The following is a 20609-nucleotide window of genomic DNA, read 5'->3' on the forward strand; positions in this document are numbered from 1 at the left end:
CTTTTAAAAGTCACACAAACAGGTAATCCCAACACACACTCTCACCATTGGTTGAGCCAATGTTGTTATGTTGTGCCCAGTGCTGAAACAAACAGAGCACAATTCCGTTTGGTGCCACTAGTGGCACAGACATTACATATTTGCTTAAATTTGTTAAAAAGAACATCTGTAGCATGCTGTAGACAGACAATAACTTTCGTCTGTCGATTTGTAAGAAGGAAATAGAAACATTATATAAGTTAAATAAGAGGAAACATGCATTTATTTTGCATGTGCTGTACAATAATCATGTATAAAACACTGTATAAGAATGATACCAATATACAACAATAAAACATGTAAAATACTAATAATGAGCTAAAATCTGTTGGACCAAATGCCAGGTTTCAGCTGTGATTTAAAAATGTATATAGAAGAGGCATTTCTTATGTACAAGGGTAAGATGTTCCAGAGTTTTGGGGTGGCTTCTGCAAAAGCCCTGTCACCCTTTTGCTTTAACCTGGGCCTGTGAACAATCAAAGTTCTCTGTTCAGAGGACCTAAAAGACCTTGTGGGATTATGCAGCTGTAGTAGATTAGAAAGGTAAAATGGGGCTAAACCATTCAGCGAATTAAAAAGAAATAATAAGAGCTTAAAATCGATTCTGTAGCGCACCGGCAGCCAATGGAGAGAAACCAAGATGGAGCAGATATGATCTGCTTGCGTGTACCAGACAGGAGCCTAGCAGCAGCATTCTGAACCATTTGCAAACGAGAAGCTGACTGACTGACTCCTACATAAAGAGAAATCCAGTCGTGGGGAAACAAAGGTGTGAATCACTCTCTCAAAATCAATAAAAGTAAGAAAAGGTTTAACTTTGGCCAGTAATCTTAAATGAAAAAAGACAGATTTGACAAATGAGTTAATCTGTATGTCAAATTTAAGAGTGTTATCAAACAGTACACTTAGGCTCTTCGCAGCTGGTTCTCAAAAAGGGGTGAAAGGGCCCAGTTTGAAGAATCGAGAATGTCCGAGCCCCCCCAAAAAACAATCTCCCGTTTACTTTCATTTGGATTTAGAAAGATCATAGAGATCCATGCTTTAATATCATCCAAGCAGCCCAGAAAGGATTCTACAGCACTGTTAATATTTTTCTTAGTGGCAGATAATTTTGTGTGTCATCTGCATTACAATGAAAAGAGATGCCATGTTTATTAAAAATGTACCCAAAGGGTAGCATATACAGTGAAACCAAAGTAGGACCAAGGATGGGGGTTGTATGAGGTATTCTGAAGTTATTTTCATAGACGTTAAGATGAAAACATTCCTAAAATATTCCTTTAATAATTGCTGCTTACAATATCATACAATCTGCAAATGTAACTACACAGACATCACAACAGCTTCTCAGTGTAACTATCTATATACAAATCTCACTTTAACAGAAAATAAATGAAAAGGCAATTACAAAAGATGACACTAGATGCAGAATCAACTCTATTAGCTGCGTTTCCATCCAACTGTAAAATATGTATAAGAAATCCTGAATGGAAACGCTTGATATGCGAATAAACTCAAAATTCGTATGAAATTTAATGCGCGAGGATGAGGTGGATTGTCTAGTTTTGCATTAGTTAAAATGTGCATTAAAGTGTTTGAAACAGCTTATTTGCATGAACGATGACGTGCCATGACCGTTTGAAAAGCATGATGGCAATGTGCTCATAGGATGGTATACTGTATGTGTGCGAGAGCTTGAAATGAAAAGGTGAAAGGTCTGATCTTCGCACACAATTCTTCAAATGTAGCCCTGGTTAGTTGAAAATGCTTCACCCACAGATTGCTGTTAAAGTGGGTCCTCACAATCCACCAGAACTGTTTTGAGCGTGGGTGCTCCCAGGTATATGAAGGCTGTCTGCGAATGGGAATAGTCATTTGAGCCTTCATTATGTGAGCTATTGCACATATTCTGCAACGTCTCTTGGCAGCATTTAATAACAATGCACAATTGCTTTATTACAGCAAATACAACTGTACCCAAAGCAAAGAGGTCGTTCAGCTGCTCCATGACAAAAAAAGGTGGGCTCCCTCAAGATAAGATTATTGGTAACATTTTCAGAAATGTGCATTAAAAATGCGAGGTTTTGATGGAAACCCAGCTAGTTGAAACTGTCTTAATGTACTGTAGCATGTCTGTTGGCAGCAGACTCACCTTCTCTTTGTTGCTGGGGGATGATGGGAGGTGGTTGGGGAAAAGCCTGGCTGATCTGTCCGTATGTAGCGGGGAAGGCTGCTGAGACACACACAAACACACACACACACACACACACACACACACACACACACACACACACACACACACACACACACACGTCAGATAACACACACACTCATACACACGCACACACCAAATATCTCACACCTCAGTGCATCCTAGGGATGGGTCATGACGGTTGACTAGTCCAACAAGCGGCAATGCTTAAATTGCCGTGATTACAGTGTGCCGTGCCGTAGCTTAGATGTTAGACAGTTTGTGTAGTAAAACAGTCTCAGAAAAGTTTTTAAATTCATTCTCTTTTTAGCACCACCACTACAGCCATACAAATTCAGACAGACATTTTTGGCCACCACATAAAATTTTCTTAATGGTTTTTGAGCATTATTAAAAATAGTTCAAAACACATCATCTCAAGACTCCTGCATTTTTTTTCAAACCCAATCTGATTGGCCTATTTGTTCTTAATGCAAGAATATGTCTTATGTAAACACCCCCAAAGAAAAATCTTTGATCGTAAATAACCCAACTTTTAAAAACGCGTCTCAAGACCATTGCATTCTGTTCCACTCTAATGCATACTACTTATTTGTTTTTTAATGCAAGAATGTGTCAAAAGCCCCTTTCACACCACCAGCAACATCACGCGAGAAAGCGACATGATCCCATTCATTTACAATGCGAGCATAGCGACTTCTGGCTACACAAGCTGCAGCGGCCGTTGGCGACAGAGATTGCCATGGAGAGCGACAAGACAAAGTTGAGAAAATGTTAAATGTATGCAAATGACACGCAACATTCGCAAGCGCCTACAAATGAGAGTGAAGACAATGTTGCTCATGTCATTTGTCTCCTGGCAAACTGGAGACGAGTAAAGGCAAGACGGAGAAGTTCCAGTGCTGTGAGTGATTTTTACTGTTCTATATCATTTGTCTGTTACCAAATGAATGGATATAATAAAATAATAATGCGTGGAAAAGTGTGTCAAAAACGGGCTGCGTTCCATGCGAGTTTGATTCATTCATTCACGATAGATTGATCGCCTTGTTAATGATTTATATTGATAGATTGATCATCTTGTTAATGATTTAATGCACTGAACACTGCTGCATGTTTTATAAAACACTCTACACTGCAGAATCTAATTTTTTATAGACAAGAGACCCGATTCCTTGTCAAACTGTAATAATCTCTTAATTTTACTGGTATTAGGCCTCATCCATGATCACATTTTCAAAAGCTATGGCCATATGTGCAGTCCTCCAATGGAATGCCCACCATTGACACAGAAAGCAGTTCTGGCAGTCTAGCAACACCAATCAACAAAGTCGCTGCAGGTGTGAACGGGGCTTTATATAAATGCCCCTTAAAGGAATATTCCCAGTTCAATACAAGTTAAGCTCAATCGACAGCATTTGTGGCATAATATTGATTACCACAAAAATTTATTTTGACTTGCCCCTCCTTTTCTTTAAAAAAAGCTCAAATCAGGGTTCCAGTGAGGCTTCCGTTGTAAGTACCTGACTGTAATTTGCGATTTCTGCTTTTTTTAAGAAAAGCGGGGATGAGTCAAAAGGTGTGGTTATCAAAATGTTTCCACAAATGCTGTCTTTACTTTGGATTGAGCTTATTGATTTGAACCTGGAATATGCCTTTAAGAAACATGTCTGATCAAAAACAGGTTTTAAAACTGTGTTTTTTTAACACAAGAACACGTCTTATGTTAACAACCCCTAAGAAACGTGTCTGGTCAGGTGAACCCAAAGCCAGGGCTAAGGATAATTAGTTGACTAGTCGTACAAGCAACCCACCGACTAGTCCATTCTGAAAATATGTAGTTTTGCACTCATCCCAAGTGCATGCACTTTTTATTAACTTTACACCCTTGTTAAACTTAACATGTTTACGTATGTAGACACAACATGCTCAGATTCAAGACAAATCACAAACAGCCTCTCTTTGAGTGACAGACCTGCATATTGTTGGACTCCAGCGTATGCCTGCTGTAAGGGGTCTGCTGCAGTGGGACTCTGAGCTGAAGAAAGAGAGAAGAGAGAGAGAGAGAGAGATAACAGACACAGGGTCACTGAGTACGTTCGGGCAGAGCTGTACACTGGGAGTGAGCTTACATCACGCCCCTCCCTCCACACCGTTAACCCCTAACAATTAAGCCGCGGAGCTCCAGCAGGGACCTGCCAAGCTTCCCTGCTGCCAATAGTTGGAAAGACAGCTACCTCTACATGGTACATCAATCAGCGTAGAGCTTTCACAGTAATAAAGGCAATTCTGCCCCAGTCTTCTAAACTCCTGAATTTCTGTTCTGAACACCAAAACACAGACGGACAGCTCAGTAGCTTATGGATAAACACTTGTACACGAACACACTACATTTTTAAGCATCCACTGTCTGAATTTGTGTGTTTGGAGCTCGTTTGATGAACTTGTACTGTAGGTAATATCACCCTTAGAGTAGTTACCCTCTTTCGCTCCAAACCCATATGACCCATTTTTTCCTCGGGAACACAGAAGGAGATGTTTTAAAGAACATCCCTTTCCCCACAGTGGTCCTTTCCCTACAACGAGCTTTAAAATGGTCACAAAACACCTTAACATCAACATAAGTAATCCATTTGACTCATGACTATACTGAGGAACAGACAGGAATTTAAGTTGTTTTTCAGTGAATATTCAAACTTGCTGCATCGTGTTTTGTTATAAGATATGCGGAAAAAAAGCTGTTTGGTGCCGTTGATGTCCAACATGCAGCATGTCTTCAAATGCCAAGTTTTGAGATCTACAGCAGAGTAGAAAATAGTCAGTGAATAATGACTTAAATTGAAGTCTGTTTCTCACACAAAACTGTCGTATGGCTTCAGAAGACTTGGAATATGTGGAATTTAGTGCACATGTCATATGGACTACATGTACAGTTATGAGTGTACCATGAAAGAAAAAAGTCAAATGGATTTGGGATGACATGAGAGTAAATAATGACAAATATTGTAATTTTTGGGTGAAATATCCCTTTAAAGCCTACACAAGGACCACAGTTTATCACAGTGTTTTAGCCAAGCTAACCGAAAAGTTACAGGTTTACAACCTCATCCCCAGGTTTCTGTCTCTAAGTTTACTGTAAAACGTTGTACAATTGTCTGCTAAATGGTGTATTACAATACTTTACAGTGCATGCACACAACTTTAGCCACATTATAACAGCAACAACTGAAAGTCACTCTACAAAGCTGACAACACCAAACAAACATAGAGACGTCTCACATTTCACTACCAATGCTGCATTTGTCTCCGTTGCGCACTCATAAACACAAACAAACACTGTACCCAGTCAAACACAAACATACACAGTAATACAACACTGCACGACACTAACAACAGGTCTCGGGTGAATTTTGAAGGAGGTCGATACCTTCTGAGAGGGAGGACAGGAAGCAGCTTCCCTGAACCCCAAAACAACTCCTCTGCGCCACGCCCAGGCCGCCCTTCTCCGAGTCTTCCCTAAACACCACCTCCTGCAAAACTGGGATACAGCCATGAGACAGGCATTTGCTTTTTTCTGTGCCACTGGACATAAATACCACTCCACAACACACATCGAAAAGCTAACAGCTCACCGCAAGATATTACTGCTTGCTCTTCAACTCTAAACGGACAGTTTTCAGATAAAGTTGCTTTGAATCAAGCTTGTTTAATACCAGTCTGTTGACTTGTGAAATAGATCACACATACTACATATGTACACAGTTCCTCAACAAAGTATGAGTGAATAGTGTTCAAGATAAATTGCTTTAATGTAGAAACATAAAACTGTATTACAAACAAAAATCTATGTATGTTATTGTTGATGTACTGTACTGTATATTATTGTTTAAAAATTAAGAAGCTCCACAAACGATTACACATCGAGTCTCTTTAGTTCATTTATATAACTTAGTACTTAATTATGTAAATACAGAGTAACCTTATCACCATAATGCAAAGTGTGACCATGGCACTTTTTAAAAACAATATCAAAATCTGCCATAATTTTCAGATATTGGTGTTTCTTCAACTTGGGGCACTTCTAGCACGGTGGACATCAAAGTAAATTCTCACTTTTACTAGTTCATTTAATTTGTCTACTAACAATGTCCACAGACGCATGCACAGTACATGCATCACAGGAGATTTATGTCATTTTTGCCTGAAAGTCCTGAAAATTGCAAACAGTTTCATTGCTTAAATTTCAACAGAACGCGGCGTTAGAAATGATGGTGATGGAAATGACATTTTGGCTACAGTTTACAATAAGGTTTTATTTGTGAACTGTTAACAACATTAGTTAACATAAACTAACAATGAACAATACTTTAACAGCATTTATTAATCTTGATTCATGTTAATTTAAACATACTGTATAAGTACATTTGTGCATTTTCAGTATCAAAAGTTGTATATGTTAACATTAGTTAATGTACTATGAAATAACAATGAACAATTGTATTTGTATTAACTAGCATTAACAAAGATTAATAAATTATGGAAGCCCTGAACTGCAAGGTGAAAAAAAATAAAAATCACTAGGTGAAGTCATTAGTTGAGTCTATATCCTACAATACACTTTTTTTTTTCCTCAGGATAAATTTTTTTTTCTCTCTGAATTTTTCTTTTACTTTTTGAGAGGCAAAATTTTTTCTTTTTTTTCTTGCTAGCTAACAATTAGCATGTGGTACCAACCTCTACCACCAGGTGTTACTATCAGTGAGTATAAAATGCTTACAAGATGACAGAATGTCTGTTGTACTTTATCTGTTGATTTAAAGTTATAGTATAATAAAATAAAAATATTTAAATATTATCTAAATCAAGGAGAAAAAACAATGTTAGATGGTCTTCTACACCTCAGGTTACATATGTTTTATATGGCATTCATTGTCAAGTGTGACAATGGGATTATTTCAGATTGTTTGATGACCTTCACCATTGGGAATATCGATGCTGCTATTGATATTTCACTTCTTTAAATTGTCCTTGACTGTTGCAACACTTTTCGCTGTGTTTTCGGTGACATTCTGTAACCTTCAATGCATAAGACTTCATATTACTGATAGTGGCACCTGGTGGCTGAGGTTGGTACTGCATGTCGATTGTTAGCTAGCAAGAATTGTTTTTTAAATACTTCAAAAAAAATATTTCAGAGAAAACTAAATTTCATAGAGAAAAAACTTCTGGAGGGGAAAAAAAATTCAAAGAGTAAAAAAAATAATTTATAATAATTCAGAGAGATTAAAATGTCAGAGAAAAAACATTATATTTTGCCTGAGGAAATATTTTATTTTGTAGGACAAAGGCTCAGGAAGGCACTAAGACACCTACAATTTTTACCAAGTGAAATTTAGTTTTTTACCTTGTGGTTCAGGGCTTCCATAATAAATGCTGTAAAAATTTGAAATGCATGTGGATGGGACTTCCACCGGAAGTTCGACAGTATTCCCTAGCTCTGGCTGTAGTCATTTTAAGACCCTGTTTGCAGCTGGTAATAAGATGTGTTTCGGATGATCCATTTACAAAGGTCAGCGCTAAATATAGTTGTAAATGGGGTGCAAAATGGATAACAAAAAACATACAGAGGTAGTAAAAAACCACATTGCATTTGAGGTTTAAAATGGCATCGTGATGCATCTCGGACAGCAGCAAAGCACCACCTCTCACCAGTCAATCACCCAGCGAAAACATTTTTCAACTTAAGTGTGGATTTAAATGGTCTGCTCTGAAAACTGTGAGAATGAGAACTTTGCAGCTCTTCTTTAGTGTGCCTGTCTGATTTGAACATGCAGGGTGACAATATGACAAGCACGCACATCTGAAGCTGAACTAACACAGGTACTCCACTAAAACAACCAATCATTTTGCTCAAAATGCTGCGTTTGTGCTTAGATTAAATCTCAACTGCATCTGGGAGAAACAGCACGCCAGTTTTGTTTGTGCTTTCTTTGTCTTTGACTTTTTTGCAGTTTATTGTCATTCAGTAACACACTGATTTAGTGATTGGTGTATGTTCACACAAAATCATACACACTCTGCTCAAAATCTCAGCACCACAATGAAAACATTAATGGACGTATGTCACAACAACAGCAGTGTTTACTTGACATAGGAACACACATATTTTTCGCTAAGCATCATGGGACAAAGGAAATAGGTGGATACTGTTCATTGTTAGTTCATGAGAACTAATCCATTAACTAATGTTAACAAATGGAACCTTATTGTAAAGTATTAACAACATTTTTTTAAGTTTTTGATATAAAATGGCTGATTTCTTTGTCTTGATTAGGCTTATTTCATAGCTAACATTTTATGTATGATAAACACAATTAAATAATATTGGAGAAATTACAGCTTTTATTGGAAATGACAGCCATGGAAAATACTCTGGTATTTACCTTTCAAACATCACTAGTCTTATATTTCATCTTAATTATGCTCTTCACTGACACTTTTGTCAACTTGGTGAAAAATTACACTAAATTTTGAATAACATTATTTAGGGGCAAAATTGTTTGGTGTGGGGGAAAGAATGCCACAACAGTAGGTTGTAATTTTTGAACAATTAGAAATAATTTTCCCTCAATAAATAATTAAATTGTTTATGTTTATTTATTTATTTGTTTAGATTATTAGTTTTAAACATGCCATTATTTGTATTTTTATAATGTATTTTCTTAGTTTCATATTGAAAGTCTGGATCTAGGACGAGGCTACAACAATCAAATCTATAAATTAAAGCTACTTGAAAACTACCAAAATTAAACAAAGGTCTGGTAAAAAGATTTTAAGCAGTTTTAATGTGACCTTCATATAACGAAAAGAAAATAACTTTAAATAAAATTTGTTAGTTTTAATACAAATCCACTACTGGGACACGAAATTGCCCAAAGTTAAAGAAACACCCATGTATCTGTTGATGTGTACCTGGGTAAGGATGGATCCCATTGGTAAACATGGCCTCTGCTGGGGGCTGGCCATTGGCCTGATGAGGTGGCAGCCCTGTGAAACCGTTAACACTGATCGGAGATGGAATGCTGGTCACTGTGGGAGCCGTGATGCCAGGGGGCGTGCTTCCACCTGGGGGTGGAGCCAGAGAGGAGATTTGACACAACTGAAGACTGTTTTAGTACTATGCAGTTACATCTTTAAACAGTTCAATGAACAATTAATGTTTTTTTGTAAATGCCTAGGGCTCTTACTAAGCAAGAAAAAAGAAACCATTATTGACAATTACTTAAGGAGGAACAAACGTAGTATTGAGATACTGAGACACCATCAACAGAGTAACATAGAAAAACAAAAACAGCTAAAATGGAAACCCATGAATAATTGAAACACTTTAAATGCTTCTTGTTTATGCCAGCAAAATCATTCAGTGCTGCACTTATGCTCTATAAATCAGGCATAGTCTTGCAAGTCAGACTTCTGACTACCTGTATAATGTACAGCGCTCATTGTAGTTAATTCTGCAACATAGCGAAAGCTCATTTTTTAAATAATGACATGCGTTATGCACCAATCCATTCTGCAGACAATATTTCAAAACATGTACTAACCATAAAGCCATGTCTCCAGAAAAACACTGTATAGTTAAATCTTATAAAATCTAATTATTTTACCATATGTGAAAGTGTGTTTGCTCTCACCTGATGTTGGGGTCATGGGAGCCCCTGGGAGGCCATTGATGGTGGCCATGTGTTGCATCTGTGCAGCAGCAAAAGCGGCCATAGGGCTTAGATATCCTCCCTGACCTACTGATGCCATCAGTGCTGCCTGCTGCTGGACCTGAAGAACACCCATCCGAACATGCGCACGCACACACACACACACACACACACACACACACACACACACACACACACACACACACACACACTTTTAAGAGTGTATAATGCACAAATCATTGTGTATAATCAAGACTTTAAACGAGTCAACAGATTTTCCACTGAACAGCAGTGAGATGTAGTTTTTTGGGGGAAATATTGAGTAATGGGAAAGAGAAAGAGAGAGAGAGGGAGAGAGAGCTCTTGCCTGTGCATAGGCACCGTACGCTCCAAACTGCAGGGCCATTGGATTGAAGATGCCCATCTGACCGGCCATCTGCTGCATGCGTCGAATGGTCCGCTCCTTATCTGTGTCTGCAAACTTCACCACCAGGCTTGAGGAAGCACCCTGAAACACACACACAAACCCAAGGAATGATGATGTTTCTTTGCCTAAAATGTGCTTATCATACAGAAGTACATGATCAGTGTTGGCACTCACAGGCATGGTTTGGCTGCCATGTAAAGCACTAATAGCGGCCTGAGCTTCTGCATGTGTGGAATACTTCACGAACGCACAACCTAAAGAGAGAGAAACAATCAAAAACACCTTCTTTAATATTAAATGTGTCCATATGTTCTTTTAGGGAGTATCAACAAAAATAAAACCTCATCATGAACCACATTACCATACCGACATTTTTGCTAAATTCTTTGGACATGTCGAGGCCAAGGCCAGCTAGTCCTATAGGCTCAAAAGGGTACATAATCAATGGACATTCCACTCCTGTTCAAACAATTGTGTAATTTTCCCTCTTCACCGCACGCTGCAATGCAGTAGAACTCTCTTTGTGACGTACTTGGACCTCATCATTTAACACACAAACCACAATTACGGTAACAACCAAACATAACAGTAAAAGAATAGTTCACCCAAAAATCTAAATTATTTCATCATTAACTCACCCTCATGCCTTCTTAGTGCTTGAAGCATGCGCAGAGTGATAGATGATGCTAGAAAGTGTAACTGAGCTTGAAATCATGATCACCAAGGAGACTGCAGATGTCATGACTTATAGTGAAAAAGGAGTTACATTTTGGTCTGTTCTTACCTAAAATGGATTAGATAACTTCAGAAGACTCTTGAGTCTTATGGATTACTTTTATGCTGCCTTTATGTGCTTTTGGAGCTTCATATTGTTGCTCACCTTTCACTTGCATTATATGGACCTACGATTTTTATTCCTTTTCACACAAATCATGAGTAAACATATTATCAGTTCATTAGCACTTACTTTTCGCCCTGTTCCTTACACAATGCTATCTAATGGGGTGTAATGGTTCATTCATCCAAGGATTCGGTTTAATACATGATACTGAACTTACGGTTCAGTTCACAATTCTTTAAACTTAGCCTGAATTAATAAAAGTTAAGATTGAAACTTTTTATTATTATTATTATAACTTTAAAGACATCTCTAGATGATGAAGAGTTAAAATTTTCCTCAGAAGAAGAGTGGGACTCTTTGCATTTTGAAGAGAGACTTGGTCCAGCTGAGGATACAATTTCGGATGAGTAAGTCATTTAGTTTTACTTACATATTAGTTGACATGCTATTTTATATAAACATGTACATATTTTACTAGTGGGACTGTTTCCAGACTTGTTTCGGCTAAAGCAGATATTTAAATTGTATGCTGTATGATATAAATATGATATGTATTATGATATAAAAATAATATGAATGTTTAGAATATATTTTAACTAGTGTTTATGCTGCCTCATCATCAACAAAACTTGTGCTTGCAAATATGTTTAAAATGTGATGTAAATATGCTCATATTAGAAAATCAGCATATTACAATGATTTCTGAAGGATCTTGTGACACTGAACACTGCAGTAATGATGCTGAAAATTCAGCTTTGATCGCAAATTGCATTTTACAATATATTCATATAGAAAACTGTTCTTTAAATTGTAAAAAGAGTTCACAATATCACTGTTTTTACTGTATATTGGATCAAATAAATGCAGTCTTGGTGAGCAGAAGAGACTTCTTTTAAATGGTAGTGTAGGTCTAAAATTAAGTAAAGTCTTTATGTAAAGAAAATGTATAGTCAAATTACTTCTTTTAACTTAAACTTGATTTTGATCATTAAGTCTCCTTACATTCATTCTCTTTCTGTCACATTCCTTCTCTTTGTCTCCTCAGGTGGGAATTACATCAATATTCACGATAGTTCATGCCTCCTCGCATATGACCTTTCTAACACTAAAAGTGTCTTACAAATGTTAAATTACTAAATTGTTTTGTATGAATGAGTGATCAGGATGGTTTTCACATCATTTTGTAGCAAAAACTCTAGGCTACAAGAGCCAGTTCTCAAAAGTCTTGTGGACAAATGTTTAGTACGTGTTATATGACCTTATTTCAATGACTTAAAATTTTAGTTATTTCAAAAACCATGCATAAATGTTATTTTCTCAAAAATACAAACATGTACACACATGTTGCTCACATATTATTGTAGCCCAGTTTGTGCTGAATACAGTGTTGTGAGACTTTAGCATTAATAAGTTTTTAAGCAACTGAAAAAAGCACAAATGTCAAGGCATGTCAAAACTTCGCCAGGGCCCAAAATACCCTCAAACCCCAGAGGGTTAAATGGCAAGGACCCAGTAAATTGCCCCATACATGAAATTCTGATATTTCTTCAAGATCGATTAGACGCAGGACTTACCCCGCCAACGTTCAAAGTGTATGTGGCAACTATATGCTGGTTTGTGAAACAGGCATTACTCCATCATAAAATAAGGACCAACATTAGTTAATATGATCATAAAAGCTTTAGTTGTAATGTTATCGGGAAACCCAGCCACTATCGGTTATGTTCAGGGTTAAGGTTTTGGGTATGGAGGTAGGTTTTGTTGATTTAGTTGATAGAGTATTAAAAACCCTCATCTGTTTAGGAGAAACTTTAACTCACTTTTAGCACCTCACAGTACACATTTCACCTCCTTGCGTGGTGTATTGAACCATGTAATGTCATTTTACAAAAATGTTGTCACAGTTAATATAATTTTCATGAGATCAGGCTGATTCCAACAGATATTCTACCATTCAAAATTTGAACACCTGACTGAATTTATGTTTCTTAAGGAACACCTTTTGGTCTAAAGGGTTATACTTAAATGCTTAAAATTAATTTTAATTTGTGCATACATTTGAATTACTTAACAAAACCAGGAAAAGCAGCCACCAAGTGCCAAGCACAAAGCTTAATTATTATTTTTTTTTTTTATCATTTTCATCATTTTGATGATTTTACTATTATTCTAAAATGTGTAAATTAATAATAGTAATAAAGAATGAAAATGCGTATCCAAAATTTGACTGGTTTTGCATAATGCTGGAATGAAATCTTAATCAAATAATGTTTTTTTTTAAATATATAAGTTAACAGAACCAAAAAATGAACCTTTGCTGTTTCCGTCAGGACCTCTGAGGATGGTGCACTCCTCGATGCAGCCGAAGGTCTCAAAAAGACGCCGCACATCATCTTCACATTGCTGCTTGTTCAGCATGCCAACAAAGAGTTTTCTGTCTTCTGAAACAAACACAGTGAAGTTGTTACATACCACAAAGGAAAACAGCAATACTCACAACTCAGCTCAGTTTTTCTGTTTATTCTTCCATTTTATTATTCCACGTGTGAGCATGCATTACAAATCCCTTGGATCCTGCATATAAGTCAAGTCAAGTCAAGTCAAGTCATTTTTATTTGTATTTGCGCCTTTCACAGCACACAAAGCAGCTTTACAGAAGATCAGGCATTAACAGAAGTTAAAACTGTAATGTCAATAATGTCTTAGAGTCATCATTGTGTAGTTTGATAAAAATACGATTGTGAATTGTGTTTAAAAATAAGTCATTAAATAATAATTGTATTTATAACCCCAGTGAGCAAGCTGAAGGCGAGCGACTGTGACAAGGAACACAAAACTCTATAAGATGTTGGTTAATGGAGAAAAATAACCATGGGAGAAAACAGGGTCACTGAAGATACTGAGATGCTTCAGATATAACAGTCAAGATTATAAAAAAACTAAGCACGAAAACAGAAAAACAAAATGGTTATAAATGCAAACAAGGTGTCACTAGTGTTGTAATAGCACAGACACATTTATTAAAAGTCTCTAAATAAATAGATGAATTCCATCTCAAACTCTAGCCGAATAAAATACATTCACTCACAAGGCATGCTTATTATCCACTTCTAATATACAATTTTCTGTGTCTAAATCCAGTAAACAACTAAACAACACTGTTGGAGCTACTGTGTAATGAAATGGGTTTATGTGTGAGATATCTGTGGAGAACCTTTCACCCAGTCGATTCTGCCACCTCAGGAGGCCTTGTTTATTGTTTGTGATTTTATTCATCAGATAATGTAGACATTATTGAAATACACATCAGCAATAAGGTAACAAAAGCAGTATTGTTTCAGTTTTATTAGGCTGTAATTGCAGTGTAAATGCTGCATGTTTTAAAGTCAAGATGAGGCAAAGAATATATATATATATATATATAGATATAAAAAAAAACTAACAAACACAACAACAAAACAAGTCACATATTAATAAGGAGGTAAGGGAGTTGTGGATGTAGCAATGTATAAACAATTAGACACCAGCAGTGCACACACATATGTTTATCTGAATATCTAAATGTGAATATACTGAAGACAACTATTATTTAAAAAATAAAGCTAGATAAACCGAATACTTCAATTTAAATAATAAAATAAAATATGTATAAAAATATTTTTTAAATAAAGCTAACCACAATTATCATTATTGTGCTAACCAATATTAGCATTTTTTGAATGATAAAAATATTGATTTAATTATCTCATATCTAAACCACTTTTATTTATAGGATATCCCCCACTTACAAAAAAGTACTGTGCATTGGTAAAATTTGCTTTTGTGTTAGACGGTAAATGTGTGTGAGGGTATGATAGATGACAGCAGAGATATTAATAAGCAATTTTGTGTGCGAGCATGTGTGTGTGTGTGTGTGTGTGTGTGTGTGTGTGTGTGTGTGTGTGCGTGCGTGTTTGTCCACGCTCGGTGCTTGCTAACATGCTCTGACAGGGTGTCCTTGCCCAGTCAACAAGACTTATCGCCACTCTAGCCTCTCACCATGGGGAATGTTTACAAGTCTGGTCCACATATGCGGAATAAGACACACTCACAAACACACACAATGGACACTACACACAGGTAAGAGTAATGCCATTGAAAAGCCATGTGTTTTGCTAAAAACGAAACAGTCTGTCAGAAAGAGAGGGAGTAAATGTGAAGATGGATGAATAGAGTGTTCTGGATGCACGAATGGATTCTGATTTTCTGATTCACAAATCATTTATGTCAAATCACAGGAGGGTAAAAATAATCTACCAGTCTCAGTCATTCTTCCCCTTTGAAAACAAATAAAAACATCAGTCTACTCTCTGTCAATCTAAAGATGTGTATGTAAACTCAGTTTATTTAAATAAACCCTGCAATAGATTAAGTTGTTATTACATAGTAATGACAAAGTAGTAATATAGTAATAACATAGTAATAATTATATATGCGGAACTGGTCGTATATTACAAAAACCCATTAAAGATGTCAGTTCATAATTTATTTTTGGTACTTTTCAAGTGCCTTATATGTATAGATTTTAGTGTTTTAGCTCTGTCCCAGACTTTCAATGTTAAACTATGAAATCCATTCAAAAAATACTAATCTAAACAAAGAGAGAATAAACATTTAAATATTTATGATATAATTTTTCAAAAATTAAGACAGTCCTATAGTTGTGGCACCATTTCCACCACACCTAACCATTTTGCTTCTAATTAAAAAAAAAATTCTCCAAAAGTTGGTGTACTTATTAGCCAACTTGACAAAAGTATCAGTGAAAAGCATGTTTGAGATGAGACATGATATAAGTGATGTTTGGAAAAAAAAAAAAAAAAACTATAAAAATGTAATTTCCAACACAAAATTCTATTAAACAAAAAAGAATTTGAGATGTGGGGAAATGACACAGTGGTGGCAATTGTCATGACTTTTCACGAAAGTGCTAAAGGTACCAAAAGTTGAAGAAAAACCCAGGAAAGTTGGTCAATAAATGATGTTGCTCTTGGAAATGTCCTGCTTGTAATCATATTGTGCATCCTACATCTTGTGATTTGGTTCCCATATCCTGATAATAATGATGTGGGGTGGAAAAAAGTCTATTTTGTTTAGAATAACTCTCTCGTTTTCGTTTAAGCTACTTGTTTCATTTTCTTTTAGTCCGTTCTTTTCACTAACTACCGTCTTCAATGGTTTCCTTTCATTCTCTCTGATATCCATCCTTATTTCACTCTATGACCGCCCCTCTCTTACCCCCTCATCTGCTCTCTAACTCTTGTTTCACTCTCTCTCTCATCTGCTTTCTGTCTTTCCATCTCTCACTTCCTTTTCTTGTCTTCTCCACTTTGACCTTTAGTTATCTCTATCCATCCCCACATTTCACTTTAAATGACTAGTGAATGGATCGGCCGGCAACTGAGCGTCAGTTTTGCCAGTGGAATCAGAGGGCTTAGCGGGGACATATATTGCGTTTTTACAGGGCTAACAGGGGGATAAATTTGGCTGTCCATCACGACAAGACAATTGATCTGTCAAGTGTGAGTAAAGGGAAGATGCTCTCAATTAGAGGAAGGAATGTATGGCATGAAACTGGGTGATAGAGGGAAAGACTGTGAAGGAGAGAGGAGCCTCCCTCTCTAACTCTTCCATGTGTATGTCTTGCTCTTTCTGTGGGTCAATCCATCTTGGTTATCTGGAAAGTCAGACCCAAAATGGGGAAAAAGACAAGCTATATCTTTCCAAACCCCATCCACTCTGGATGTGACACACAGATGCACATACAATAGTGTGTAATCAGTGGTGAGGTACTGTCTGAAGAGGGGGGCATACTGGGAATATATATATATATAGTGCATCTGGAAAGTATTCACAGAGCTTTCCACATTTTGTTATGTTACAGCCTTATTCCAAAATTGAGTAAATTCTTTATTTTCTTAAAAATTCTACCCACAATACCCCATAATGACAACGTGAAATAAGTTTGTTTGAAATTTAATAATAAAAAAAATAAGTAAATAAAAATCACATGTACATAAGTATTCACAGCCTCAATACTTTGTTGAAGCACCTTTAGCACAAATTACAGCCTCAAGTCTTTTTGTGTATGATGCTACAAGCTTGGCACACCAATTTTTGTGCAGTTTTTCCCATTCTTCTTTGCAGGACCTTTTTTTCAAGCTCCATCAGGTTGGATGGGGAGTGTCGGTGCACAGCCATTTTCAGATCTCTCCAGAGATGTTCAATCGGGTTCAAGTCTGGGCTCTGGCTGGGCCACTCAAGGACATTCACAGAGTTTTCCCGTAGCCACTCCTTTGTTATCTTGGCTGTGTGCTCAGGGTCGTTGTCCTGTTGGAAGATGAACCTTTGCCCCAGTCTCAGGTCCAGAGCGCTCTGGAGCAGGTTTTCATCAAGGATGTCTCTGTACATTGCTGCATTCATCTTTCCCTCGATCCTGACTAGTCTCCCAGTTCCTGCCGCTGAAAAACATCCCCACAGCATGATGCTGCCACCACCATGCTTCATTGTAGGGATGTGTAAAGGGATCAATGGAAAGGAGGAGGCGAGAACCGGCTTGACAATATAAATAATGGTTTAATAATAAACCGAAACTTTAACAGACAAACACACATGACGGACATGTCCGTTAACGATCTCTCTCTCCCGCACGATCCTCTGCAGTCGACCTTTATCCCTCTCAGAGGCTTAATTAGCCTAATACGGGACCGGATGTGTAGGATCACGACCCGGCCCCGCCCTCTGCCCTGCCACAGGATGGTATTGGCCAGGTGATGAGCAGTGCCTGGTTTCCTCCAGACATGACGCTTGCCATTCAGGCCGAAGAGTTCAATCTTTGTTTCATCAGACCAGAGAATTTTGTTTCTCATGGTCTGAGAGTCCTTCAGGTGCCTTTTCACAAACTCCAGGCAGGCTGTCATGTGCCTTTTACTGAGGAGTGGCTTCTGTCTGGCCACTCTACCATACAGGCCTGATTGGTGGAGTGCTGCAGAGATGGTTGTTCTACTGGAAGGTTCTCCTCTCGCTACAGAGAAACACTGGAGCGCTGTCAGAGTGACCATCGGGTTCTTGGTCACCTCCCTGACTAAGGCCCCTCTCCCCCGATCGCTCAGTTTGGCCGGCCAGCTCTAGGAAGAGTCCTGGTGGTTCCAAACTTCTTCCATTTACAAATGATTGAGACCACTGTGCTCATTGGGACCTTCAATGCTGCAGAAAATTCCTTGGACTTCATGGCTTGGTTTGTGCTCTGAAATGCACTGTTAAATGTGGGACCTTATATAGACAGGTGTGTGCCTTTCCAAATCATGTTGAATCAACTGAATTTACCACAGGTGGACTCCAATCAAGTTGTAGAAACATCTCAAGGATGATCAGTGGAAACAGGATGCACCTGAGCTCAATTTTGATTGTCATGGCAAAGGCTGTGAATACTTATGTACATGTGATTTTTTAATTTTTTATAAATTTGCAAATATTTCAAACAAACTTCTTTCATGCTGTCATTAGGGGGTATTGTTTGTAGAATTTTGAGAAAATTAATGAATTTAATAAATTATGGAATAAGGCTATAACATAACAAAATGTGGAAAAAGTGAAGCGCTGTGAATACTTTCCGGATGCACTGTGTATATATATATATATATATATATATATATATATACACACACACAAATGTTTAGCAGGGAAATACATTTACAGTGCAAATTATGGTTACTCCAGGGATGCTTGTGCAGCATTTGCTGCTGGAAATGTCCCTCCACTTACTGAAATGGAAAATATGATTGGTTAGCAAATATCCAATCGTGTCTGAAATGAACGTTCTGATAGGTGGATCAGATTATTCAGACTGTCTGTCATGTTCGTACCATCTGTTGCACTCACGCAGCTCTGTGCGTGTTTAAAGAGAATCTCTGTACACTTTTTAAAATAATAATAATAATAAAAATAAAAAAAACACACAATTCAGGCATCATGTTATTAGATTAGATTATTATATAGAAACATTTCCGGGTCAAACACCTACTCGTTGTACTGACGGTAATACTAGGGTTGCCAGCTCGGCCCTGTAAAATTCCTGGATATATATATATATATATTTAAAGATGACTAAATTCAATTTGATGGAATTGTTATGAAATGTGATTATGAAACTATTTCTGCAAAGAACATTTATCTTAAGAGCAGTTCAAGTAAAAACTAAAATTGTTATTGGATTACGTTATTCCAATCAAGTATGACTTTATGACTTTCATTCTTCCATGAAACATAATAGGAGACATTAAGCAGAATGTTAGCCTCAGTCACCATTCAGTTTCATTGTATAGAAAAAAAAAGATGCAATGAAAGTGAATGCCAATCTCTTTTTGTGTTTCGCAGACCAAAAAAAAAAAATCATATCGGTTTGGAATGACATAAAGATGAAAAAATTCTGACAGAATTTTCATTTTTGTATGAACTATCCCTTTAAATATATCAAAAAGCTCAACAAACAAACTTTCCTATAACAATACACATCCACGAAAACATAAAACCATCAAACATTCTTCGTCCTGTCTGCATGAAGGGTAATCAGACAAAAGGAGTGACCAGCGTTTATGTAAGGCGTGTGCGGGCCGGCCCAAGTTCCTCTGGGGCCCTGTATGACTGTCGGGTCTTATCGAGGTGCGTCATTAAATATGACACTTTAGAATGGAACATCTACTGGTAATGGTGACACTGATTTAGAGTGACAGGAAGGTGGGGAGAGAAAGAAGAAAAGGAAAGAGAAAAAATGTGAAGATCTACCTCCCCTGCTCTCACTGTCTGCTGGTTTCACCTGGATCGGTCTGTTCATCTGTGCAACAGAGAGAGAGAAGGATCATAGGAGGGAAAGAGACAGGGATAGAAAAAAAGAAGGGAAAAAAGAGACAGAAGACATTAGATGTGTGGTTGAGGATAAAAGTTTTCAAGAAAAGTGTTATATCACAGTTAGCATCACTATGGGAGTATTCATTACTTTTCAAGTAAAGGAGCGAAAGTCAGAGACAAAAAGGAGTACAGCATGAAAGATTAAAGCTGAAGTATGCACAAGTGAAATCACTGTGGCTCTATGACTATCAACCCATTGGCGTGTTTGTTTGAGAATCCCAACCAGCCCAACAAAGCAACACTGTGTCAATCAATGGAATACATTTGGGCGGGGCTATCTGTTTGTCTGACCAATCACAGATGGGTGGAATGTTCAGAAAATATTTTTGAAAATAACCAGTATTTTTGAAATTCCGTTTGGTGATGCTAGTGGCACAGAAATGACAGAAATTAAGTTAAAGCATGCTGTACACAAAACAACACATCTCATCC

The 20609-nt window shown here is 37.2% G+C and overlaps 1 protein-coding gene across 5 annotated transcripts in view; it reads right to left on the reverse strand.

The window, feature by feature from the left end:
* LOC127627481 (CUGBP Elav-like family member 4) overlaps positions 1 to 20609 on the reverse strand; it is a 129692-nt gene that overhangs the window by 12817 nt on the left and 96266 nt on the right. For 2 of the 5 annotated variants that reach the window (XM_052103875.1, XM_052103873.1), the window contains exons 3-11: positions 20055 to 20103; positions 13544 to 13669; positions 10565 to 10644; positions 10331 to 10471; positions 9946 to 10084; positions 9224 to 9376; positions 5679 to 5789; positions 4227 to 4289; positions 2192 to 2272 (exon numbers count right to left, since the gene is read on the reverse strand). In XM_052103875.1, the coding sequence (XP_051959835.1) occupies positions 2192 to 2272; positions 4227 to 4289; positions 5679 to 5789; positions 9224 to 9376; positions 9946 to 10084; positions 10331 to 10471; positions 10565 to 10644; positions 13544 to 13669; positions 20055 to 20103 (943 nt within the window). Of the gene's footprint in view, positions 1 to 2191; positions 2273 to 4226; positions 4290 to 5678; positions 5790 to 9223; positions 9377 to 9945; positions 10085 to 10330; positions 10472 to 10564; positions 10645 to 13543; positions 13673 to 20054; positions 20104 to 20609 lie in introns of all 5 variants that reach the window. The other 3 variants (XM_052103874.1, XM_052103870.1, XM_052103872.1) reach the window with 2 other exon arrangements.

The sequence above is a fragment of the Xyrauchen texanus genome, chromosome 34 (assembly GCF_025860055.1).
Source record: "Xyrauchen texanus isolate HMW12.3.18 chromosome 34, RBS_HiC_50CHRs, whole genome shotgun sequence".
Taxonomy (NCBI): Eukaryota; Metazoa; Chordata; class Actinopteri; order Cypriniformes; family Catostomidae; genus Xyrauchen; species Xyrauchen texanus.